Genomic DNA, 23,727 nt, shown 5'->3' on the forward strand with positions numbered 1-23,727 from the left:
TCGAGCCCCACATTGGGCTCTCTGCTCAGTGGGGAGCCTGCTTCCTCCTCTCTCTCTCTGCCTGACTCTCTACTTGTAATCTCTGTCTTTCAAATAAATAATTAAAACAACAACAACAACAAAAAAACAAAGCTGGAGATCTCCTACTTCCTGATCTCAGAACTTACTGCAAAGCTACAATAATCAAAACAGTGTGGTACTGGCATAAAAAAATACCATACAGACCAATGGAATAGCCACAAGAGCTCAGAAACAAACCCACACATATATGACCCAAGGGTTTTTGACAAGGACGCCAAAACCATTCAATGGGGAAAGGAAAGTCGTTCCAGTAAATGGTCCCAAGAGAACTAGGAAAGAATGAGAAAGAACGAAGGTGGGCCGCCGCTTCACATCTTCTACAAAAATTAACTCACTGACTTACAAGCTAAAACTACAAAACCACGTGGGGAGCACTTCATGACCTTGTATTTAACACCGACTTTTGTCAGCTGGCGGCTGTGACAACCAGACCAAGAGAAAAAAGACAAACTGGACTTCATCAGAATGAAAACTGCGACAGAGTCACCACCTACAGAGTGACAAGGCAAGCCACAAAATGGGAGAAAATATGTATAAATCATAATCTGATAAGGGACCAATATCCAATATATAAAAATAATTCCTATGAATCAACAACAAAAACCAAACAACCCTACCAGAAATGGGCAAATGCACTGAAACAGACATTTCTCCAAAGACATGCAAATGGCTGATAAGCCCATGACAAGGCGCTCAACATCACTGATCAACAGGGAGATGCAAATCCGAACCACAAGACCCCGCTTCCCATCAATTAGGATGGTTACTATAAAAAAATATAGATAGCTAAGTAGATAGATATCCAGACAGCGTGAGGGAGGGAGTAGCAAGTATTGGCAAGACTGGGAAGAAACTGCTGCCTTTGTGCCCTCCTGGTGGGAATGTAAAATGGTACAATCACTAGATGGCAGTTCCTTAAGAAATTAAAAATAGAAGAACCATGTAATCCAGCAATTCTGCCTCAGGTACATATCCAAAAGAACCAAAAACAGAATCGCAAAAAGATAGTCGTCTACACCCGGAACATGGCGGCACCATTCGGAGCAGCTGGGAGGTAGGAACAAACCGATGGTGGATGACTGGGCAAACAACGGGCTACAGACACAGAGCGGAAGGTAATTCATTCAGCCTTCGGCAGGAAGGCACTCCTGCCACCTGCCCCAGGAGGCGGCAAGGACGTTCTGCTCAGTGAAATACACCAGCGACAAAGCCGGATGTTGTAGGACGCCACTTACACATGGTCCCCGGAGCGGTCAGATTCATAGAGACAGACAGCAGAGTGGGGGGAGCAGGGACGGAGGTGAGGATGGGAAGTGGAGGCAGCGGGGGAAGTTTCAGTCTGGGAAGAGGAAGGGCTCTGAAGACTCACCGCACAACCTGCTTACCGCGACTGGACTATACATTTAAAATGATTATGGTAGTAAGCAATATGTTTTATGTATTTCACCACAACTTTAAAAAAAGTGTTAAGAGAGCAAATTTTATGCTATGGATATTTTATCTTTTTTTTAAGATTTTATTTATTTGAGAGAGAACGCAAGAGACAGAGAGTGAGCTAGCACGAGTAGGGGGAGGGGCTGAGGGCGAGGGAGAAGCAGACTCCCCGCTGCGCAGGTAGTCCTTTTATTATAATGTACATATTTATTTATTTATTTTTAAAGATTTTATTTATTTATTTGACAGAGAGAGAGAGACAGCACAAGTAGGCAGAGCAGCAGGCAGGGGAGAGGGAAAAGCAGGCTCTCCACCAAGCAGGGAGCCCAACACGGGCTCGATCCCAGGATGCTGGAATCATGACCTAAGCTTAGGGCAGTCCCTTAACCGACTGAGTCATCCAGGCACCCCACCCTTATTATAATTTTGAAAAAAGTTAAGAAGCTGCAGAGATGAGAGGGCAAGGTTCCTAAGAAGATGGTGTGGGAGGAGTGGGCAAGGCTGCCTAGGCCAGTGGACAGGCATGAAATTCCCATCCGGGGAGGAGAGGAAGCTCCTGGACCATGATCACCTCTACGGGGCTGGAGGCAAGGCAGCCTGGGGCAAGGTGGGGTAGCAGGTGGAGGTGGCTGGGGTTGGGAAGGAGGCTGGGAGAAAGCAAGCAGGGATGGTGGGCAGAGGCGCACACAAAGGCCTCGATGACCCAGCAACGAGGGAGGGGCACGCCTAGGAATGTAGATGCCCCGACATGGCACTCACTAGCGGGTGGAGATGCCAGGACAGTCTGCACAGGAAGCAAGACTGGAGGGTTCGGGGCCTGAGGGTCAAAACAGGGTCACAGGGAGAGTGTACCATCTTTCAGTGTACAGCTTAAGGCTGACAGCACTGGGAGAACAGACACTCACCCTCCTGGGTCGTGACTGAATGTCGCTAGCATCAGGATGCACCTGACACACTCCAGGCTCTGGCACAAACTACTGAATCAATGAGTGAGTGAATGACAAAGTAGGAAACAAGGCTGTAGCCTCTAAGGAGGGAGAGGAATCAGAGAGAAGCAGGTGCAGAGTGAAGGCGAGTGGGGCTCCAGGAGAGCGCCCCCCACCCCAGAGAGGAGAAAGGAGCAGGGGAGAAGCGGGGACAGGCAGAAACAGGCTGTTCCTCTGAGGGAGGATGTGTGAGCTAGAGGGGAAATGAGGTGCCTACGATGGCATCTGCTCTAGCTCATGGGGCAAGAGAGCTTCAGGAAGTGTGGCTGGGGTAGGGGTCGGGGGATGAGGAGCAGGGAGGGGGCATGTGTGCGCCGGAGGCCCAGGAGGACAGGGGGCATTGAGAGGCTGGCACAACCTGGCCAGGTCTATGACTAGGCAGTGAGCTTGGAGACGGCAGCAGCCACTGGCCAAGGCCACTTCCACTCACCTGGGAGTAGACAGTGGCATGGACCCAGGCAAGACGGCGACTCAGGTGGTCCAGCTTTTCAGAGAAAACCTTCTGACTCTTGGTCAACTCAGCAATGATGTCCTTCCTCTGCCACCCAAGGGGAAAGGAAGACAATCAGGCCACACACCCAAACCCACCCCGCCTGGCCAGACGCAGCCTGCTAGGGACCCACTCATGCCCAGAGCAGGCAAAGAGGTGGGCAGACCCAGGTCTACTCTTCAATTCCTCTTCCGCCTCTGACCCCAACAAGCCTGAGCAGGCATTGGGGCAGGGCCTTGGTCACCTGCACAGAACATGGAAGTGAGACGTAGCTGAAGCTCCATGAGCCCCTGGCCAGGACCCCCAGGGACTATGCTAGGACCAGAGCTCCGGGAGCTCCTCTCATCCTGGCCAAGCTTGGGCTCTGCATTCGGCTGGGGATGGGGCCTGGCAGGGAAGCCCAGCCCAGGCATGCTCGGCCCCTCCCCTGGCCTGGAGAACTCTGGCAGAGGGGCTCCAGGGCAGCGGGGGCGGCAGGCCCTGCTTCCTGCTGACTCTGCAAGTGGCCGAGGAAGCACTCAGGGTCGGATTCATAATTGATGAGGAGAGTGGGTGTGCGTCAGCACTTAGCAGCAGGGGGTGGGGAATGGGGAGCGGGGGCACCTTGGCCTGGGCCGCGACTGGTGACGGGGCTCCGGCCAATGCTGCACCCTAATGCCAGCCCCGCTCTCCCTGACGTGGTGTAGTCGGGGGGCAGGGACAGCAAACCCGCTGGGGCAGTCCCCAGAAGCAGGGACAGGGCCTGCCCTGAGAACCCCGAGCTTGCAAGCCACCTCTGCGTACAGCCTTCCCGTCCCCAAACCCATCTGTCCGTCCATCCAAGCCTTCCTTACCCGCTTGGGGCACCGGCGGAGCTTGTCCTCTGTGTCCCTCAGAGCTATCGCATACTCATTGACGTCGTCAGACACCCCCACCATCTAGAGTAGCAGACACATGTCCCAGCATGAGCCCCGGGCAGCGCACTCTGCTTTCTTCAGATGCAGCCTGGCCCCAGGCCTGCCAAGCTTCCAGTCTCTGGCCCCGCACAGCCCCCTCCCACAAAATAGCTCGGGCCCACGCACTCCCAGCAGCAGTCAGCCTCACCGTGGCACACATCCATGTGCGGTCACACACAGGCACTCTGCGTGCACACACGCACTCACATGCACATACATGCACACACACACACACAGGCACGCTGCGTGCATGCACACACAGGCACTCTGCACACATGCATGCACACACACACACATGCACGCTGCGCACGTACACGCACGCACACACAGGCACGCTGTGTGCACGCACACACACGCACACACACACACAGGCACTCTGCGCACACACACAGGCACACTGCGTCCATGCACGCACGCAACACACATAGGCACGCTACGCATGCATATGCACACACAAGGCACTCTGCGCACGCATGCACAAGCACACACACAGGCATGCTGTGTACGTACACACACACACAGGCACTCTGTGCATGCATGCGCACACACACAAGGCACTCTGCGCACACACGCACGCACACACACAGGCACGCTGTGCACGTACACGCACACACAGGCACTCTGCGCACGCACGCATGCACACACACACAGGCACTTGGTGCACGCACGCGCGCACACACACACACACACAGACACTGCACACACACACACGGTACTCTGCACATGCACGTACACACACACAGAGGCACGCTGCGTGCACGCATGCACACACACAGGCACTCTGTGTACATACACGTATGTACACACACAGGCACTCCGCGTGCGCGCGCACACACACACACACACACACAGGCACTCTGCGCATGCACACAGGCATCCGAAGCGCACGCAGGACACGCTTGCGGGCCACCGGCGGAAGACCTTGCCCAGCTGCTGGTGAACACTGAGGTTGTACATCATGACGGCTCCATCCAGGACTTCCAGCAGGGAGTTCTCGGTGAGGGGTTGCTCCGGCTCCTCAGGAGGCCGCCCCAGCAGCAGGCCCTCGTTCCAGTGGCTGCCCTCAACTAGGAAGTGGGAGAAGGGCGGGGTCAGGCGCACAGACTCCTCCAGCCCTGTCCCAGGCTTGTGGCACCAGGCTGGGCCTCACAGCAGGAGAAGGGAGCCCCTTCCCCCACCCTGGGCCCAAGGAGGGCCCCTGCAGGGAGAATGCACCGGTGGGGGCAGGGCAAGGGCCTGCCACTGCCGGCCTATTTCTGAAGCATTGATTTCCTTCCCCTGGAGTGCACTTCCCATGTCCTTGAGCTACTGCCAGGGCCACAGGACCAGGAGGGAATGGGTGTGGGGAAGCACACAGGACAGACAGCTTGTTTGGCCCTGCCCGGCACCTACTGTCTTCACGAGTCCTCTGTTCGGCGCTCAGAGTGCGGACCTTCACTTTCTCCGAGGTGCTCAGAGGCCGCCGGGGGGTCATCAGGCTCACAGCCGCTGTGCTGAGGAAGCGGTTAGCTCGGCCCAGGGTTGGAGAACTGAGCCAGCTGGGCCGGGGCAGGGGCAGCACGCCCCCCATGGCCAGAGCCTGCGTGGGGCGCTGTGGAGGAGAGAGGAGGCCAGACGCCACTCAGCTCCCCGGGGACAGGGGCCCATGTAGGGCCCCGTGGATGTGTGGGGCTGGGAAATAGCAGGAAGGTGTGAGCCTCCACCCAAAGAGACCTGCTTGGCGAGAAGCCCCTTGCCTGCACGGAGAGGGAGGTGGCCCCGTGTGAGACCCCTGCCCTTAGGAAAGAGGGACAGCCCGACACCAAGCCCCCTGCCCGCCCCTACCGCGGCACCTGGGCCGCAGGCGGGGCCGGCTCCTCATCCTCGTCCAGGTCATCCATGGTGGCCGCCTGGAGCTCCAGCGGGTCAATCAGGATGTTGGCCTTGGAGGCAAGGTCATCTGGGGGGAAAAGCAGGAAGACTCTCAGGCCAGTGGAGGGCTGAGGGGTCACAGTGGAACGGCCCAGGATGGCAAGGGCGTGCCGCGGGCTGTGTGCGCACCACTGCACCTGGCCTGCACCTTCTACTTACTCCGCCCAGCGTTCAACGCCTCCCAAGACCCTTTGTCTCACAGGGCCTTGTCAGCAGGAGACATTCCCCAACACTCCCTCCGGCAATGCCTCTGCTTCCAGCACCGGCACGCTCTCTGGGGCCCCTGACTTTTCTGGCCCATTGCTTCCTTCCCGACCAACATGAGATCCGGGATTGTCTAAGCCATGACCCATCTCACTGTGCACGCAGGCCTCAGCACAGGCTTGGCCGCTCCCAGCTCACACAGGCAGCCGGCCGCGGCACCTCTGCCTGCAGCCCAGGCTGTGCTCTCCAAACATACCGGCCAAGTCAGCTCGACCAGCTTCTGCGGCACCCTTCCTGCGGCCACCCCACCCCCACAGCCTGGGGTCATCCTGAACTCCTGCCTTTCGCCTCCACCTTCCCTCCACCTCCTCACTTGGCCCAGGCACTCCGTTCTCACACACAGACCCCGGACTTCACTCTCTTGCCTCAAAACCTTCTGAAGCAGATCCGACCCCTGGAGTGAGCCCACACCTGCTCTGTGGGCCACAGGGCCCTAAGACTCCACCCATGCGACTTTTGGGCCCCATTTCCCACAGGTCCCTACCAGGTAGCTTCCTCTTGCCTTTGCGGGCTCTGTGCTCGCAGCCACTCGGTCCTTGAGAGCCAGTCAGGCGCCGCTTATGAACGTTCCCCTCCCACATGTGACCTCGCCAAGATCCCACAGTCACTCCTCTGCCAGCACACGTGCCCCTGTTTCATTTTCATTTTCATTACAGGACTCTCGGAATCTCCCGGGGTTGGGTGCTCAGAGGGAAGGGATGGCTGGACCCAAGCAAGACCTGAGGCCCACCAGCATCTCCCTGCTGGAGCAGGTCGATATACTCGGGCGCCCTCTGGTGGGCACAGAAGAGCTCAGCACTCAGGGCAGAGCAGGCTGAGGGCCTGCTTCCCCCAAACACTATCCCCATGCTGCCAAGCCCCAACATCCTGCCTGCTGCCTGCTGCCCACTGCCCACAGGCCTGCACGAACCTTTGAGGGTCTTCCGAAGGTGTGAGAGGAGGCCTCCTAGACGCTGAAGGTCGAAGTAGTCTACCTTGCCATTATAGAAGACCTGGGGCGGGATGTAGGCCTCTACGAGAATTGGGGTGGGGTGGGGGGGTGGCGGGCCAGCAGTGAGCCAGGCAGGTAGACCCCCTGAGAAGCCAGCCCTCTACACTGCTTAGCACAGAGGGGACCTCTGGCCTCGGCCACCCACCTGCCCAGGCACACAGCACGGCTTCAGTGCCAATGACGGTACGAATTGGGAAAAAGGGAGAATCCTGGCTACAGTCACATTCAGAGAGAGAGCCCTGCCCAGCCCTGTGAACATCCTGCAGTCTGGGCAGGCACGGCTCCCACTGACCCCGAGAACCCTGTGCCACACAAACACAGCCCCCAGCACCTCAGGCTGCCCATGGCGTTCTCTACAAAGGACTGCATTGGACCAGACAGGCTGGGACTAAGAAGAGCCCGGACTGGAAAGGGACTTGTGGGGACAGAGTGAACGTGGGCTTGGCACTCCTCCAGCGTGGGGCTCCCACTATCCTCCGGAAAACGCACTCCACACCCTCCCCAGAAGCAGCCCCGCCCAGCTTCTCTGATGAGGCCGGGCCCCACTCACCCTCACTGAAGGAGGCACGAGGGTTCGAGGCCTTGTACTCATCCCAATAGTAGCGCAGGGCAGAGATCAACCGGTGCAAGAAGCAGACCATGTACTCGGGGGGGCAGAGCACGGGCATGTTCTGCAGGCACACGACATGCATTCGTGCCGGCCCAGAGCCAGCTCACTCCTCATCCGAGGCCGGCCCCAGAACCCTGAGCGGAGCACGGAGAGCAGGGCAGCAGAGGAAGAGCAAGACGAGGCGGGGACGCGGCAGGCCGAGAGGTGCCAGAAGGTTGCCGACCGGACAAAACAGCCAGGGGGTCCGCGGTGGGCTGCCCTACGGGACACTTACCCCCCGGCCACTGGCATTCTCCTGGAGAAACTTCCGGAACTTGGTCAGGAAGATGTACCTAGAAGCTTCACCCTTTGGTGTGGGGCAGGGGGAACAAAAAAAAAGGCTGTGAGCAGGTGGCTCTGGTGTGGAGGACTAGCTCAGTGCTATGCCTTAGCCTGGGCCCTGCCAAGGGAACGTGAGCTGGTGCTTGCCCTCTAGGCCTCAGGGCTCAGTACCAGCACTCCCCACGCGGGGGTCTGGAAGTCACTCACCCCGTTATCATCTTTATTGTTCAGCAGCAGCTTCAGGATCTGGACCTGTAGTTCTTCTACCACTGGGGGGTGGGGTGGGGAGGGAAACGTGACACTGAGGCTCCCAGGGATGAGAGCGGACGGTAGGTTTGGGCTGGGACTCCACTCCTGGGGTCCCACAAGCCCAGTCTGGACACGGTCACTACCAAGGGCCCCTCAGCACACACACACACAAATCCTCCACCCCCCACACAGTGCCCCAGGCAGGGGACAGACCTTCAATGCGCTTCTTGAGCCTTTGGCAGCCCCGTTCGTAGGCACGCCTCCGCACGCGCTCCTCGGCAGTCTCATCCTTCACATCCTTACTGTCTTTGCCCTGGGCAGGGGCAGGGGATGGAAGACGGCAGGGCTCACCCAAGACTTAACCAGGCCTACTTCAGACAGGAGACCCCCAGCCCCCGCCCCACAAGCCAGGCTGGAGAAGGGGCCCCACGCACTCAGCACCAGGTGGCTCAGACAGCCTGGGCCAGCCGGCACCCGACCCTGCCAACCCGGCTCAGGGGGCCCACCTCCCTGCTGGAGCGGTGGGGCCACCAGGTGGTGGGAATGAGCTCCTGCAGGCCAGCCTCCTCCACTCGCAAGGGGCTCTTGATGTAAAAGAAGACGACAGACCGGAGCACGTCGAAGCTGGTGGTCGTCAAGGCAGAGCTCTGCTCGCAGAAGGTGCACCACATGCCCTCAGGAGTCCTCTCTGGGAAGCCCTCCCCAAACCCGCCAATCTCCTGATGTGCCCACCACGTTCTCCCACCCTTAGGGGTATACAACGCTGCTGTAAGCCTGGCTCCCCCAGCTCTGAGCCCTGATGAAGAGCCGTGCCTATCTAGAGCCTGCTCAGCTCAATTCCCAGCAAATGGATGAGAAAGGCTGGTCACGGGAACAGCACAGGCTGGAGAGAGGACCTGGCTGTTTCCCCGTCTCCCAGCTGTGTCTGCCTCCTGGAGGCTGAAGACCCCAGACGGAGAAGACAGCTACCAGGCCAGGTTTCTCCACCAGGGCCCTCCCTACTGTGACACAGTCCCCAACACAGCTGGGCAACAGGGAGAGGGGACCCTACAAGATCTTGTAGGAAACCCCACTGCAGGACCTGGATAAGCAGCAGTGCTCTGGCTGCAGAGGTCAGGGCCGGTGGGGCGCACACCCCCTCGTAGTGCCAGCATCTGCCGCCATATGGAAAGCCCTGCTCAGGCTGGCCGGCTGACCACGGCCCTTTGTTCTCCCCCATGCATGGCTGGCTCTGATCCCAAGCCTCTCCAGGAACCCCTGGCCAGAGGTACACCGCCCTCCCTGACCTCTACGCAGCCCAGAGGACCCCACCCATCCGCCTGCCTGGCTTGCGGCAAGGGGAGGATACAGGACATTGCTGAGCAGAAACTTGCGGGACTTCTCATGCCTCAGGATGGCGATGGTGAGCCGCAGGTAGTGGATCTGTTGGGAAGGGGGTGTTCAGAGTGGGTGGCTGCGGCCCAGGGGGCGCAGGGCAAGGGCAGGCGCTCCCACCTGTAGGCCCAGGTCCGGGACGATGGGTGAGAAGCGGTAAAGCCGCAGCAGGGACATCATCAGCTGCTTGAGGCAGTCCTGCACCTCGTAGTCCTAGGGGAGGGAGGCCTTACTGCACACCTGCCCAGCGGAGGCCAGGCACCAGGACGGCCACCCGTGGGCCCTTTGCCGAACCCTTCCCGCACCTCCCCTGTCTCTGTAGAGCCCGACCTCCCAGCCCGAGGCCGGCAGTCGGGAGCCTCACCTCCATGAAGAGCCACAGGAGGTCGAGAACCTGACGCACCACGGCCTGAGCCTGTGCAGGGCTGCCCGCCTCCACAACGCCGCGCAGGAAGCTCACGAGCACAGCCTCCACCAAGTACACCTTGCGCTGCACCAAGGGCGGACATGGGTGAGGTGGCGGCCCCCACCCCACTCCCGGCACCCCAGCCCAGGCATGTGGTCCTGGCTACAGGCAAAGACAGACTCTCAGGCACACTTGAGCGACCCCAAAACAGAGATTAGCCCTTCTGGGGTCTGAGCGAGACACAAGGACAGCTCTGGCCCCGGATCTCCTCAGTGTTTCGCACACACGGGTCCCTTAGCCGGGTCACTCGCTGTCCACCTTCAAAGGCCTCCCCCAATGCCCGCAGCTGGAAGCATCTTGTCCTCCCTCGGGTAACATCCTGACCCTCATGCACTGCAGCTCCCAGCACAGGCACTCCTCCCAGTCCGCCTCTGCCCCCCTCCCTGCCCCGACGTCCCCTCACCAGGAGCGGCGCGAAGCGGTGGAAGATGTGGGCCAGCGTGAGGAGGACGGTGGGCTGGCCTTGCAACTGCCACTCAGAGCTGTCCTTCTCCACCAGCCGGCCTTCCTGCATGGGGTGGGAGAATGGTGAGGCGCAGAGGGGGGTAGAAGGTCCCCGGCTCGCCTGGCCCAGACCCCAGCTCACCACAGGGTCCAGCTCCACGCTGAGCACTGCCCGGAAGCAGCCCAGCAACTTCTGAGCCCGCACCAGGTCAGCGCGTGGCGGGTCCTGCAGGGGCCGGTAGCCTGCCACTGGGTAGGTGGCACAGAGTTAAGCTGGCAATACCTGATCCGTGGCTCCAACGCCCCCACCCCTCTCCACAGAGACCCCCAAGGAGATGCCTGGGCCCTGGGGCAGTGCAGCAGAACTCGCCCTCTCTGTGGAATGCCGCTTCTCCCACCGCTTCCTGTTCTTCTCTCTTCCACAACGGTGACAATAGTACCCCCCTTACAAGGCTGCCACAAGAATTGTGCTCCCTGGCCCCCACCTATGCTGTACCCTCCCCTCTCCTCACAGCAGCTGTGGCCCACAACCAGCCCATGGAATTCCCTGGGGCAGGGAGCCCCTCATCCCCGTTTTGAGAGCTTCCATGCAGTCCACAGACATCTTCCCAAAAGGATATCGCAAGGGACGGCTGCCAAAGTTGAAGGCCACGGACTCCTTGAAGGAGAGGCTGATGGCTGGGAAGTAGGCCATGCCCAGGCCCCTGGACAAGTTCTCAAAAGCGGTGCCCAGTGACACGCCATTCCTAGAGCAGAAGGGAAGGCCTGTGAGCCAGTGCTAAGAATGATGCAGCCGAAAAAAACCAGGGAGCCAGGCCCTGTTGTGGCTCTCCACCTTCAGCTACCAAAGTCGGCCTGGCCCCCTTATGGGGACTGGGAAACTGAGGGCAGCTCGGGGAGAGCCCAGAGCCCAGGCTTGCGGGTAGAGGCAGGAGACTCACAGGCAGAAGGACAGGGTGCCATCGTCCAGGTCGATGAGGCAGCTCACGATGTCCCCCGCTGCCCACGCCTGCCGGGGGGAGGAGGCCTTACAGATGCACAGAAGTCCGGCAGCCTGCCCATTCTGCCCCCGAGGCTGTGTCTCCACTACCACCCAGGGGAGGGGACAAAAAGTGCAGAGGACCTGAGTCCCCGCACCACCCCCCATGCCCAACAGCGTCTCGTGGCTGCCCAGTGATCCTGCCAAACTGTGAGAATGGACGTGCGCAGGTGGGCGATGGGTCTCTGTTCTCACCTTGCCATAATTTGTCGTGGTCACGTTCCACTTGCGCACCCGGTTGCCATCATAGGCGTAGGAGTTGTGCGTATCTCCGACCCCCTCCTAAGGAGGAAATGTTTGTAAGGTCCAGGGGAGGCAGGTAGGAGCAGGGCCAGAGCCTGCTGGCCATAAGCCTCAGACCCACAGAGCTGTAGAGAAAGGGGCTAATGCTCTGAGACACTGAGTGATTTCCTGGGCCAAGTAGCCCTAGGAAGGGGCGGGACGCAGTCCTCCTCCAGAGGGCACGTCTGGGTGATGGTCCTGTCCTGAGCCCGGATGAGGCCGGCAAGGGGGAGAGGCCTCTCCCATGCACACGCACCTCCTGATTGAAGCGGCAGTTGATGGTGCACCAGCCAATCTGCATGAGCCCCTGGGAGGAGATGAGCACCTCGTAGACCCATTTCCCTGTAAGAAGCTGAGTCAGGCCTAGCAGGCAGACCAAGACTGTGTCCCGCCTCAGACCTGGGCCCACAGAGTCCCTTCCCGTGAGCCGGGCCACAGCACAGCGTGGTCTCACCTTTGTACACGCACGTGGTAGAGCGGATAGTACCGAAGTTGCTGTGTCCGATCACCTGGGTGAAGAACGGGGAGGGTGAGCCTCTCCCGCACTCAGACTGCCTCCCCGAGGGGGAAGGGCCCCATCCCCAACCCAGCTGGTGTTGTCAGAAGGGATTCTAGGTCAGGAGAGTGACAGGAGGGGCTCATAGCTGTGCTGGGAAGAGCTTGGGGCCAGAGTCACATCCAAAAGGTTTTAGGGCTGTGTCAGGAGGGCGTTGAGCCTGAGGAGTCAGGAACCCATCAGGAACGGTTTGTGGCTACAGCCCCCCAAAGAAAAGGTAAAGAGCCCAAGACCCCATCAGGAGGAATTTGGGGCTGTCAGGAGGGGCTTGGACCTGGGACCCCTCGCCTTGTCCTCACTCACCCCTAAGAGGTCATCATCCACGAGAAGAAGCCCCTCGAAGCCACCTGTGTGGTCCAGGACCACAGTGGATGGGCCAAGCCGCCCTTCAACCTGTCCTGAAGAGGAGAGGTAAATGTGGGGTTGGGCAGGGCACAGGATCTGACAGGAGGCACAGAGGGCAGGCCCAGGACACCCTGAGCCCAGCCTGGCTCCCCAACTCCCATCCCAGAAACTGCTACATACCCTGGCTCTCCTCATCCTCATCCTCCACATGTAACAGCTGGTCCAGATGCTCTGGCAGGTTCTGGAAGTTCAGGGGTTTCCTGGGGAGAGCGAGAGGCTGCGAGGGGCCCAAAAGTCCTTGAAACCAGCCAGAGGACACTATACCCCTCTCCCGCTCCCACTCCTCTGAGACAGTGGCTGCCCAGACTCCAGTAAAGGTGTTGTGCCTAGTCCTAGGTTCTGCCATGCTGCGGGCCAGAAGGCTGGATTATCCACTAAACTAAGAAGCACTGGTCCAGTGTGGCGTACCTCAGGGCTTAGAAAAATAAAAAAAGGAAAAGAAGAGCCCTCCTTCAGCCTTAATCCCTTCATCAGTAAAGAGGGAACAAAAGCTCTAGGTCAGAGAGGCAGGGAAGATTCCAAAGCATAACGTGTGCTCTCTGCATAGCCCATAACCCCCCTGCCCTCAAAGGGGACTCCGGTGATTCGCCTGGAAGAGGAAGGCTGGGAGAAGTACTGGTCCCCAGTGGCCTGTACCAATGACAGCTACGTCGGCCCTTGACCCCAGGCCTGCGGTCGCAGCCAGGGAATTCTGTGCCAAATGAGACAGGCCTTAAGGAAGATGAAGGGCTGAGCCCTCTAAGCTGCTGGCTGGCTCTGTCCTGTACCCACCTGTACAGGCGGAGAGCACATGGCCTGCCAACCTACCATCTGCCCCAGCCAGAGGGGCCCCCTTATCCTCCCAGTGCACATGCTCAGAGGATAAAGGCCTCTGCATGATGCTGGCCAGCTCTATCCTGAGTTCAGCTTCTAAGAATAGCAGAGAACGGGGTGGCAGTAATTAGCAGGGCTTGAGTAGAACAGAGACCGGCACCCATCTAGGTCTAGCCCACAGATGGGTGGCACCTGCTCTGCCACCTCTGGTCCCAGCTCCTTCCCCTTTCACTGGCCCAAACCGGTGGGCTCTAGAAGGGGACAGAGATGGGCCAAAGCACCCACTCTCTGGCAAGGTAGCATCAACCCAGCCTCACGTGCCAACCACATGCTCCCCTGCCATGAGCTCCTACTAAGCTATGGGAGGTAGAGACGCACGAAGCCTACTCTCCCCATTCCTGCTAAACCCCAAGCCAAGGCCAGGTGGTGGCTATGCCATGGAGTGCCCCACCAATAGCATGGAAAGTTTCGGCCAACCCCATGTACAAAGACCCCAACAGGCCTGGGGATCAAGGTTGCCATTGGGGCAGTGCTTATGGGCCTAGAGGGCTGCTCTAGTTTTGTGCCTGTTCTCAGGAGAAGCTGGGGGAAGCCGGCCTGAGACTCAGCACTACCCTCTGGCCAACCCAGCACTTGTCCGTCCTTTCTAGATTGCCTAGATCCCGGGCCCAGGGCTCCGCATCCACACAAGCGCTGAGTGATGGCCTTGCCACCTGCTCTCCCTCCTGGCAGCCAGAGAACCAGTGGCGGCATGACCATTTCTGATATCACATGAGGGAGGGATCAGATGGCCTTGGGAAGAGGCCACGACCAGGGCTGGCATGGAGGTGGGCAGTGGCCCTCCAGAAGTGGGAATCCTATGGCCACCAGAGCCACTTAAATGGAACGGGCAACAGTGCCGTCCTTTGTGCCTGCCCAAAGAGCAGAGACCGTGGAAGACCAAATAGGCCAGCTGGCAAGGGGGCTGAGAGGCAGGGACACCCAAGCCTCACCGCAGGAAGGCAGAATCCATGTGATCCTTGAAAGAAGGAACTTAGCCATAGTCTTAAAAATGATTGCAGTTCAAATGGTCCAGCCACATGACTCCAACCCTTGGAATCTTCACAGCACTGTTCACAAAAATAACCCCTCCAAGCGAGGGACAGTGCTAAAGGCCACAGCAGACCCCTGGCCTTAATAGATGCCCACCAAGATTTGGAATACAGAAATAAAGACGCACTCAGGGCAAAATGTTTAATGACAAAGATAGGATCTAAACTTCTGTATACTTTTGGAGGTGAGGGATCTGTTCACTAGCTTGATGGCAGTGACGTTTTCACAGGTTATCTGGATTAAAGCTTACTGTATTCTACCCTTTAAATACATGTAGTTTATTGCATGTCAATTATTCTTCAATAAAACTTGTTTTTGTTTTTTAAAGAACTAAAGGTGGGGGTGTCTGGGTGGCTCAGTCAGTTAAGTGTCCAGCTCTTGGTTTCAGCTCAGGTCATGATCTCAGGGCCGTGAGATCAAGCCCTGCATCGGGCTCCACGCTCAGTGCAGAGTCTGCTTGAGATTCTCTCCCTCTCCCTCCCCTATCTCATGGGCTCACTTGCTCGTGCGCTCTTTCTCTCTAAAATAAAAATAAAATCTTAAAAAAGAAAAACAACTGAAGGTGACAGAAATTTTTAAAAATTTCTATACAGTACAATCTAAATGACGTACATCACAAGATAAGGAAACCAGAAAGAAATCACACTCATGTGATCATGCCAGAATAACAAAATAACAGATTTTTTTTCTTTTTCTTCTAAGTTTCTGCTCAGGTGCACTTGTAACTTTGATAGGGACTAAGCTTAAAGGCACTCAGCTTGCAGGGCAAGGGGCTGGTACAGTCTGTACCTTATAGGTTCAGGCGGAGGCTACAGAGGAGCGGTATGGGACCAAGGGTGGGCAGGTGCACACACAGACCAGATGCGGACCAGGGAGGGGGAGTGAGCCGCTGTTGTAAGGACTGAACGTGCACCAGCTCCCCAGCCTCCATAAGCCCCTCAGAAGGAAGACACTAACACAGCCAGGCGAGAGGAAGAAGCAGTCTGGAATGCAGACTCTCTGGCCAGAGGTCTCACAGCTGGGGGCAGCAGAGTGAGAACAGAGCCCAAGCCAGCCTACCCAGAGGCTCCGGTCTAGTCCTTCAGAGTGAGGCACCACCCATGGGGCCGTACCTGCTGGCGGCCGCGGCGGGCGCATGCTCAGGAGAGGAAAAGATGCGGTGCAGGTAGTCATTCAATAGCTTCTCGTGCACGATGCCTGTGCCACAGGACAGAGGGAGAGAAGGGTCAAGTGGTCAGTGCAGCTCCCAGACTGTGCTGGCCTTCAAGGGGTCAGAAAAGCAGTCACGTTGGGGGCCCTGCCCCAGGGCTGCTGAAAGAGAGCTGGCTTCTGGGTACAAGGGGTGCAGCAAGGCCTAAAGCTCATGAGACCTGGTACTTTACTGCCTTGGTCTTTTCCTTCTTCCCTCAACACAAGGAGCCTCCTCCCAGCCCTGCAAGCCCTTACCTGTGACCCTGGACTTCTCAGCGTCTGATGTCAGCCTATAGCTCTTGCGGGAGAAAGACATGCTGGACCCCTTGGATGCCATCCTTCATCTCTTGTGGGCAGCCAGCGGTCCTGGGGGGCTGAGCCAGAGGCAGAGTCTGTCTATCTGAAGCCAGCCAAGGGACCCCATGCTGACCTCAGTTCTGGGGTGGCAAGAAGGCCTGAGAGCAGGTGAGGCCAGGTGCCTGCATATTTACAAACCAACCAACCCCAGAGCACAGGAGAGCAGGGGCCTCCCAGTTTCCTACATTAGGGAGGATGGATGGGGCCTGGACCCCACCACGTTCCAGTGCTCAGTACAGGGCCCGAAAGAGTTATCACGTATAGGTTTACTGCACCAAACTGAATGTCTCAGCCCCAGAAAAAAGACCCCAGTGTCCAAAGTGAGGTGGCCTAGAGACAGAGAGACCCTGTTTCTGTTTCCTTCTCAGCTCTAAGTCACACTGGGTCTAGCTCACATCCAGTAGAGAGAACCCTATACCACCTTTCCCCCTAGTGTGGTCCATCACCCAAGGGCTTGATGCCGTCTCCAGCTCTAAGTCCTGCTGACACCTAAATCCAGAATCTTTCTTCCCTTCTCTTGTCCAAAAGCCTGCTAGTATTTTTCTTCCCACTCGCATGCACAGACTTTCACCCCATCAGAGCACCACCCTCACCCAGTGGTCACTGCAGACCCTGCTGCTCTTCCCGCTGCTGTCCACCCCACATATGTCCTGGTGTTGCTGCAGCTGCTAAGTCGCCGGTGACCTCCTCCTCAGTGATCTGGAGCCCTGCTGTCCACCGCAGTAGCCGCTAGCCACGTAGGGCTATTTACATTTGAATTAAAACTTAAACATTAAAACTCAACTTCTCATATTAACCACATTCCAAGAATTCGGTAGCCACATATGGTTAGCGGTTACTGTACCAAACGCTGAAAATATAAAACACTTCCATCATCACAGAAAGTTCTATTAACTCTAGTCTGGAGCCCGGCCTTCTAGTACTGCCTTAGACCGCACTTCCATCTCTGCAGCCCAGTTCCTTATCTCACTTCACACAGGTCCTCTCTTCCCACCACACACCCTTGCCCATTCACGGTCCGCACCACGCCTGCCCCTCGGGAAAGTGACTGTCCTGCCTTGGCGCCTATGCCTGCGACGGGCCCTCCGCGGGCGTCCACGACCGCTGCCCCTCTCACACCACAGTAGGTGCGGGGCAGATTAGAGCCGGTCACTCATCTGATCGGCAAACCTTCCAGACATCCACTCCGGGTGTCAGGTGCTAAGGCCCCGGCCCCAGGTGTTAGGCGGACTTGACGTTGCTCAGGGATTCCCTGCCACGTCGATCCTGTCCAGCCCCGCCGAGGGATCCGGGCTCAGAACGAAACCGACCCCTTCTCGGAGTCCAAGGACGCAGAGAGCAGCGCATGTCTCCCCCAAGTCGCCCCCGCCCGGCCCCAAGCTCCGCAGGATCCTCCCAGCCAGCTCCAACCCGGAGTCTCGCATCACAGGCTGCAACGCCTGAGCGGCGAGCACTCCCATACTGGGCCGGCTGCGGCAGGGAGGGGAGCCCCAGGGACCCGCCCCGCGCGGAGCCCGGCCGCCCCTCACTCACCCCCAGCCTCGGCCGCGGCGCCCCGGCTCACAACATCCGCCCAGCCTCTCGTCTACGGCGCCCGTCTAGGGTCAAACCGCGCGCTCATCGCGCACGCGCATCGGCTCGCGTCCGGCTTCCGCGCAAGGGAGCCCCCTCGCGGTCTCCAGCCGGGTCATTCCCGGCCTCGGCCTCGACCCACAGCACAACGGCCTCTCACCCCCGCCTGTACAGAAGCTCCTAGCTCATCCCGGGCCGAGCACCACGTCCTAACTGGGAGTCCCAGGCAGCTTATCTCAACTGCCACCCGTACTGGGAGGCCTGCCCCAGAGAATTCTAGAACATTTGAAAGGCTACCTGCCAGGGTCCCTGCTGTCTGTCACTCCCGCTTCCCTTCAGGCCAGACAAGTGGCCTCGCTTACCTTTCCTGGAATGGCACCTGTGACGTGGCGAGGGGAGCCTCTCTGGCTTCTGCTACCACGGGTGTGGGCTGACTTGCCTACAGCTGGGGCTGATAAGCCAGCAGAAGGGGCAGGCTGCTTTGAGGCTGGGTCAGGCAACATTTGCCACTTTACAGGGAAAAGCTGAGGCTTAGAAAAGATTAGTATCACACCACCCAGCGGCTGGAACCCAAGCCTCTGACACCAATCATGTCCACACCACTCTTCTCTTCAGAATGACGTAGGCTACAGAGGGTCTCCAACCCCACTCCAAGGCACATCAAGTGTTCCCACTGAACACCTGCCCACTACACAGGGCAGGGGCTGTGCCAGGGTGAGGGCCCTTGCATTTCACCAAGGGGGCCTGAGGCCTGGATCTACCCCCATTGTGGCCACTGGATCTTAGGTCAGGCTCCAGTAGGCCTCTAGTGGGGGCGGGAGTGTGGGGGTGGGGGTGGAGGCAGAGCCACCCAATCCCGCAGCGACAGGTTTCACAACTTCCCGGTTAGGGCTGTGGTGGGTCACAGTGCAACCTCCAGCCAGGAGCATGGGGTGGCTCCCACTCCTGCTGCTTCTGACGCAGTGCTCAGAGGTCCCTGGTGAGTGCCCCCCACCCTGATCCCCATTTGCCTTCAGGAAGGTGTCATCCCTGGGCCCATCCTGCTATTCAAGGCAGGTGCTCTGTTTTCTACTGGTCATGGAGCAAAGAGTGTTCTTGGCTTCTTGTGCAGAGTGGGGCAGCCCCAGGAATACATAGAGACACTGCCTATTCTGGCCTGTGTTAGAATGTTTGCTGTAGCACGAGGCAGTGTGGGAACTGCATAGATGCACGCACACATGCAGGCAGTTACCCTAATGAGCCGAATCTAAGCTTCTAACCTAGCATATGCCCCAGTGCTGATGGAAGGCCAGACTCGGAGGCAGAATGCCTGGGTTGGGCATTCTGTACATGGGCTCCCACTAGGGGGCGCCGGCTGTGTAATAGGACAGCTCTGAGCCTTAAGGCGTTCTCAGCTGAGGGATGAAATTGGCTCCTTAGGGCAAGCACCATCACCCACCGCTCTCAATATAGTGCAGGTTTTAGACCTGGGCTTAGTGCCTTGCCCAGTAAACATGACCATTGGTGGTAACCACTATGTCTGGGCTTCTCCCACTCTGTACAGGGTCCATCTCAGAGGCCTTGTAGCTTTAATCCCCTGAATGAAGTGTGGATTGCCGAAATCAATGTACTGACATGCATGCCCACCCCCGCAGGGCAGCGCTCGCCCCTGAATGACTTCCAGGTGCTCCGGGGTACAGAACTGCAACATCTGCGACACACGGTGGGGCCTGGTCCTTGGCAAGAGGATGTGGCTGATGCTGAGGAGTGTGCAGGGCGCTGCGGGCCCCTACTGGATTGCAGGTGAGTAACCGCAGGACGTAGATAAGATCGGGTGGCAGGTGAACCTGGGCGACCCTGTGCCTCGTCCTCCCAGGGCCTTCCACTACAATGTGAGCAGCCACGGTTGCCAGCTGTTGCCATGGACCCAGTACTCACCCTATACACAGCTGCAACGTTCGGGGCGCTGTGACCTCTTCCAAAAGAAAAGTAAGTGGCTGTGGAGAACGTGGGCCAGGGATAGGGCACGGAGGCCTCAGGCCGTGTTGACAACGGGTCTCTTCCAGACTACGTGCGAACCTGCATCATGGACAATGGGGTCAAGTACCGGGGCACAGTGGCCATCACCACTGGCGGCCTACCCTGCCAGCACTGGAGCCAAAGATTCCCCAATGACCACAAGTAAGACAGACACCTCCCCTCTGTCCCTGCCCGGCCCTGCGCCTGCCCCCAACCCCAGCACGCACTCAACTGCTGCTGTCTTCCCCAGGTACACTCCCACACTCCGGAACGGCTTGGAGGAGAACTTCTGCCGTAACCCTGACCGGGACCCCGGAGGTCCCTGGTGCTACACGACAGACCCTGCAGTGCGCTTCCAGAGCTGTGGCATCAAGTCCTGCCGGGAGGGTAAGCGGCTCTGGGTCAAGACTGAAGGAACATGCCCACGCCCGTCTACGAGCCCACCGGCCTTGTCTTTGCAGCCGCTTGCGTTTGGTGCAATGGCGAGGATTATCGCGGCGCAGTGGACCGCACCGAGTCTGGACGCGAGTGTCAGCGCTGGGACCTGCAGCGTCCGCACGCGCACCCCTTTGAGCCCGGCAAGTGCGTGTAGGCGAGCTCCGCATCGCGGGGCCGGGCTAGGGGAGGGCCCAGGACTCCAAGGGCGGAACCCGGGATACTGCAGGGGCCACACTGGTCCTGAGCGCCAGGGCCTTGTTCGCGCCCCGCTGCGCCCCCAGGTTCCTTGACAAAGATCTGGACGACAACTATTGCCGGAATCCTGATGGGTCCGAGCGGCCCTGGTGCTATACCACGGACCCACAGGTGGAGCGAGAGTTCTGCGACATCCCCCGCTGCGGTAAGGCCCGAGGGCGGGGCCTGGGAGGACACCTGGGAAACGTGGGGGGGCGTGGCCTGCCTGCGGAGAGGGGAGGGACTGGGCGTGACCCGGCCGTGGGCCCCGGGGAGTTGGACTCCTCCTCCGCCCCAGCGGTGCTCTCAGCTCCCACTCGGGCTCTGTCCCGTCCATCCAAGGGTCCGAAGCACAGCCGCGTCAGGAGGCCACGACTCTCAATTGCTTCCGCGGGAAGGGCGAGGGCTACCGGGGCACGGCCAACACCACCGCCGCGGGCGTGCCTTGCCAGCGGTGGGACGCGCAGAACCCACATCGGCATCGTTTTGTTCCAGAGAAATACGCTTGCAAGTGAGGTGGCGGGCCGCCGCTGGGGGGCGTACCTTTGCAGCTGGAACATCTGGAGTGGGGTCCCGGGGCGGGGCTTGAAGGAAGGCGGGGTCGCGGGGGCAGGCAGAGGGAGGCGGGGCTCCAGCCCGAGGCTGGCTGGCTGGCGGGCTGGCCCCACCAAGAGCTGAGAGGAAGCACCTGCCCAGGGACCTTCGGGAAAACTTTTGCCGGAACCCCGACGGCTCTGAAGCGCCTTGGTGCTTTACGTCGCGGCCTGGCATGCGCGTGGCCTTCTGCTACCAGATCCCGCGCTGCGCCGACGACCTGCGGCCCGAAGGTAAGGCCCAAGCTGGGACTGGAAGCTTGGAGCCGAAGGGCTGGGGCGAGAACCCGCTAACTGCCGCCCCGGCCCGCCTCAGACTGCTACAACGGCGTGGGGGAGCGGTACCGCGGTTCGGTCAGCAGGACCCGCAAGGGCGTCGCTTGCCAGCACTGGTCTGCGGAGAAGCCGCACAAGCCGCAGTGAGTCGGTCCGCGCGCCCGACCCCTCCAGGACAAAGGCCACAGGCTCCCACCGGGCATATAGCCCTAGGGCGGCACGCCGTTGACTCTCCAACTGGAGCCCTGCGGGGATTGGGGATTACCCTGCTAGGACACAGAGTCCTCTCCCGCCCAGGTTCACACCCACCTCCGCCCCCGACGCGCACCTGGAGGAGAACTTTTGCCGGAACCCGGATAGGGATAGCCATGGGCCCTGGTGCTACACTACGGACCCTGGGACTCCGTTCGACTACTGTGCACTTCGGCGCTGCGGTAAGCCCCACACTCCCTCGGGGCCCGCCCCCTGCTTCCGCCTTTGAAGGCGGGCTTTCTCAACGCAGGTGAACTTGGTTCTTTCAGATGCTGACCAACCACCGTCCATCCTGGAGCCCCCAAGTATGCACTTGGGCCAGGGATGGGTTGGGACCTCTTGGGGGCCTCCATCCATCCAGTTTCCCGAGGCCCATCTATCCCCCAGACCAGGTGGTGTTTGAGAAGTGTGGCAAGAGGGTGACCCGCTCGCACCAGCAGCGCTCCAGGCTGCGTGTGGTGGGGGGCCAGCCTGGGAACTCGCCCTGGACAGTCAGCTTGCGCAATCGGTGAGGCACAACTACCTTTGCGCTTATGCCAAGGGAGGGGGAACCTGACCTGTCCCTGGCCTCAGGGGTCTTAGCCGAGAGATGGCAAGTCCAGCCTGTGTCCCAGAACTCACTGTTCCCTCCTAACCTCTACTCCAGGCAGGGCCAGCATTTCTGTGGGGGTTCCCTAGTGAAGGAGCAGTGGGTACTGACTGCCCGCCAGTGCTTCTCCTCCTGGTGAGCCTCCCCTGGGTATGGGGACCCCATCCCACCCCTCTGCCTTCATCGGCCCCTTAGCTACCTTTCCTAGGTGAGCCCTCGGGCAGCAGACTATGAGTCATGATTGATCTAGCAGAGCTTCTCCCCCAGCCATGTGCCTCTCATGGGCTATGAGGTGTGGTTGGGCACCCTGTTCCAGAACCCACAGCCGGGGGAGCCAGGCCTGCAGCAGGTCCCTGTGGCCAAGATGGTGTGTGGGCCCTCAGGCTCCCAGCTTGTTCTGCTCAAGCTGAAGAGGTGTGTGACAAGTCAAGAGGTGTGGGGGGCGGGGGCTGAGCTTTGTGGGCTTACATGCTGAGCACCCTCATTCCCATTAAAGACCCGTGACCCTGAACCAGCGAGTGGCCCTGATCTGCCTACCCCCTGAGCGGTATGTGGTGCCTCCAGGCACCAAGTGTGAGATCGCAGGCTGGGGTGAGACCAAAGGTAAGAAAGAACACGGTGCAGGGGCAAGGACTACCCCAGGCCAGAAGGCCCTCTCCTCCTCCCCACTCTTATCACTATAGGTACAGGGAACAATGAAGTTCTAAATGTGGCCTCGCTGAACGTCATCTCCAACCAGGAATGTAATGTCAAGCACCGAGGACGTGTACGGGAGAATGAGATGTGCACTGAGGGACTTTTGGCACCTGTGGGTGCCTGTGAGGTCAGTGCTGGGGTACCCATTCTCAGCTCAAGGAGGGCTTGAGAACTGGAAAATGTACTACTTTATCCCCAAGGAGGCTAGTGTCTGCCTTGGCCCAGGGCGCCCTTACCAGTTCTTCCATCTACCAGGGTGACTACGGGGGCCCACTTGCCTGCTTTACCCATGACTGCTGGGTCCTGGAGGGAATTATAATCCCCAACCGAGTGTGCGCCCGGCCCCGATGGCCAGCCATCTTCATGCGCGTCTCTGTGTTTACGGACTGGATTCACAAGGTCATGCGGCTGGGCTAAGCCCAACTTCAATCCCATGTACTTTGGAGAGTACAGAGCCTCCTGTCAGACATAAAGCTGCCTCTCCTCTTTACACCTGTGCAGGGTGCTTCTTAGCCTCTGCTGGGAAATTAGTCGGTGTATGCCCTTGCTAGGGCCTCGGTGGCTCAAGGCTGGCACAGCTGGGCTGGTAGACCTCATATTAGGACTACTTTAGCCTGTAGGCGCTCTGGAAGGGCAGGTCCTCACTAGTTCCCTAGATAAACTGCTGGTAAGAAAACGGTGTTGTAGGACAGTTTCCTAACAGAAGGGGGCTGGAGCAGAGGGAGCTAGCCTAGTGAGATCCCAGTTGGCCTTGACAGGCAGCAGCTGAGCCTCCACTGTCCCCTCCC

The 23,727-nt window shown here is 59.0% G+C and overlaps 2 protein-coding genes across 10 annotated transcripts in view; one reads left to right on the top strand and one right to left on the bottom strand.

The window, feature by feature from the left end:
* RNF123 (ring finger protein 123) overlaps window positions 1-20,209 on the bottom strand; it is a 30,534-nt gene extending 10,325 nt beyond the window's left edge. Inside the window, exons 1-27 of one of the 5 annotated variants that reach the window (XM_045079736.1) lie at window positions 20,089-20,209; window positions 19,781-19,921; window positions 16,190-16,308; window positions 15,856-15,940; window positions 12,959-13,038; window positions 12,737-12,831; window positions 12,332-12,386; window positions 12,134-12,219; window positions 11,791-11,877; window positions 11,498-11,565; window positions 11,177-11,302; window positions 10,699-10,813; window positions 10,516-10,620; window positions 10,011-10,136; window positions 9,767-9,859; window positions 9,621-9,694; window positions 8,779-8,896; window positions 8,486-8,585; window positions 8,231-8,292; window positions 7,977-8,048; window positions 7,643-7,763; window positions 7,012-7,113; window positions 5,759-5,865; window positions 5,319-5,517; window positions 4,848-4,993; window positions 3,825-3,908; window positions 2,932-3,039 (exon numbers count right to left, since the gene is read on the bottom strand). In XM_045079736.1, the coding sequence (XP_044935671.1) occupies window positions 2,932-3,039; window positions 3,825-3,908; window positions 4,848-4,993; window positions 5,319-5,517; window positions 5,759-5,865; window positions 7,012-7,113; window positions 7,643-7,763; window positions 7,977-8,048; window positions 8,231-8,292; window positions 8,486-8,585; window positions 8,779-8,896; window positions 9,621-9,694; window positions 9,767-9,859; window positions 10,011-10,136; window positions 10,516-10,620; window positions 10,699-10,813; window positions 11,177-11,302; window positions 11,498-11,565; window positions 11,791-11,877; window positions 12,134-12,219; window positions 12,332-12,386; window positions 12,737-12,831; window positions 12,959-13,038; window positions 15,856-15,940; window positions 16,190-16,271 (2,496 nt within the window). In that variant the 5' untranslated portion in view covers window positions 16,272-16,308; window positions 19,781-19,921; window positions 20,089-20,209. Of the gene's footprint in view, window positions 1-2,931; window positions 3,040-3,824; window positions 3,909-4,847; window positions 4,994-5,318; window positions 5,518-5,750; window positions 5,866-7,011; window positions 7,114-7,642; window positions 7,764-7,976; window positions 8,049-8,230; window positions 8,293-8,485; window positions 8,586-8,778; window positions 8,897-9,620; window positions 9,695-9,766; window positions 9,860-10,010; window positions 10,137-10,515; window positions 10,621-10,698; window positions 10,814-11,176; window positions 11,303-11,497; window positions 11,566-11,790; window positions 11,878-12,133; window positions 12,220-12,331; window positions 12,387-12,736; window positions 12,832-12,958; window positions 13,039-15,855; window positions 15,941-16,189; window positions 16,309-17,824; window positions 18,189-18,225; window positions 19,504-19,780; window positions 19,922-20,088 lie in introns of those variants that run through there. The other 4 variants (XM_013060468.2, XM_013060470.2, XM_013060467.2 and 1 more) reach the window with 4 other exon arrangements.
* Window positions 18,747-23,429, top strand: MST1 (macrophage stimulating 1). Of its 5 annotated transcripts, none has more exons than XM_004760640.3 (18): window positions 18,747-18,842; window positions 19,498-19,645; window positions 19,719-19,831; window positions 19,909-20,023; window positions 20,112-20,248; window positions 20,323-20,443; window positions 20,581-20,699; window positions 20,876-21,044; window positions 21,230-21,360; window positions 21,443-21,545; window positions 21,700-21,836; window positions 21,924-21,959; window positions 22,042-22,162; window positions 22,301-22,378; window positions 22,511-22,657; window positions 22,740-22,846; window positions 22,927-23,066; window positions 23,195-23,429. In XM_004760640.3, exons 1-18 carry the CDS (start codon window positions 18,791-18,793, stop codon window positions 23,354-23,356), a joined length of 2,136 nt encoding a protein of 711 aa, XP_004760697.1. In that variant the 5' UTR covers window positions 18,747-18,790; the 3' UTR covers window positions 23,357-23,429. The 5 variants fall into 5 exon arrangements, with proteins under 5 accessions (XP_004760697.1, XP_012915929.1, XP_012915930.1 ...); XM_013060475.2 differs by having other exon boundaries at window positions 22,933-23,066; XM_013060476.2 differs by lacking the exon at window positions 22,301-22,378.
* The last annotated feature ends 298 nt before the right edge of the window (window positions 23,430-23,727 follow it).

Source organism: Mustela putorius, unplaced genomic scaffold (genome assembly GCF_011764305.1).
Source record: "Mustela putorius furo isolate JIRA1106 unplaced genomic scaffold, ASM1176430v1.1 tig00000095_pilon_pilon_pilon, whole genome shotgun sequence".
Lineage (NCBI taxonomy): Eukaryota > Metazoa > Chordata > Mammalia > Carnivora > Mustelidae > Mustela > Mustela putorius.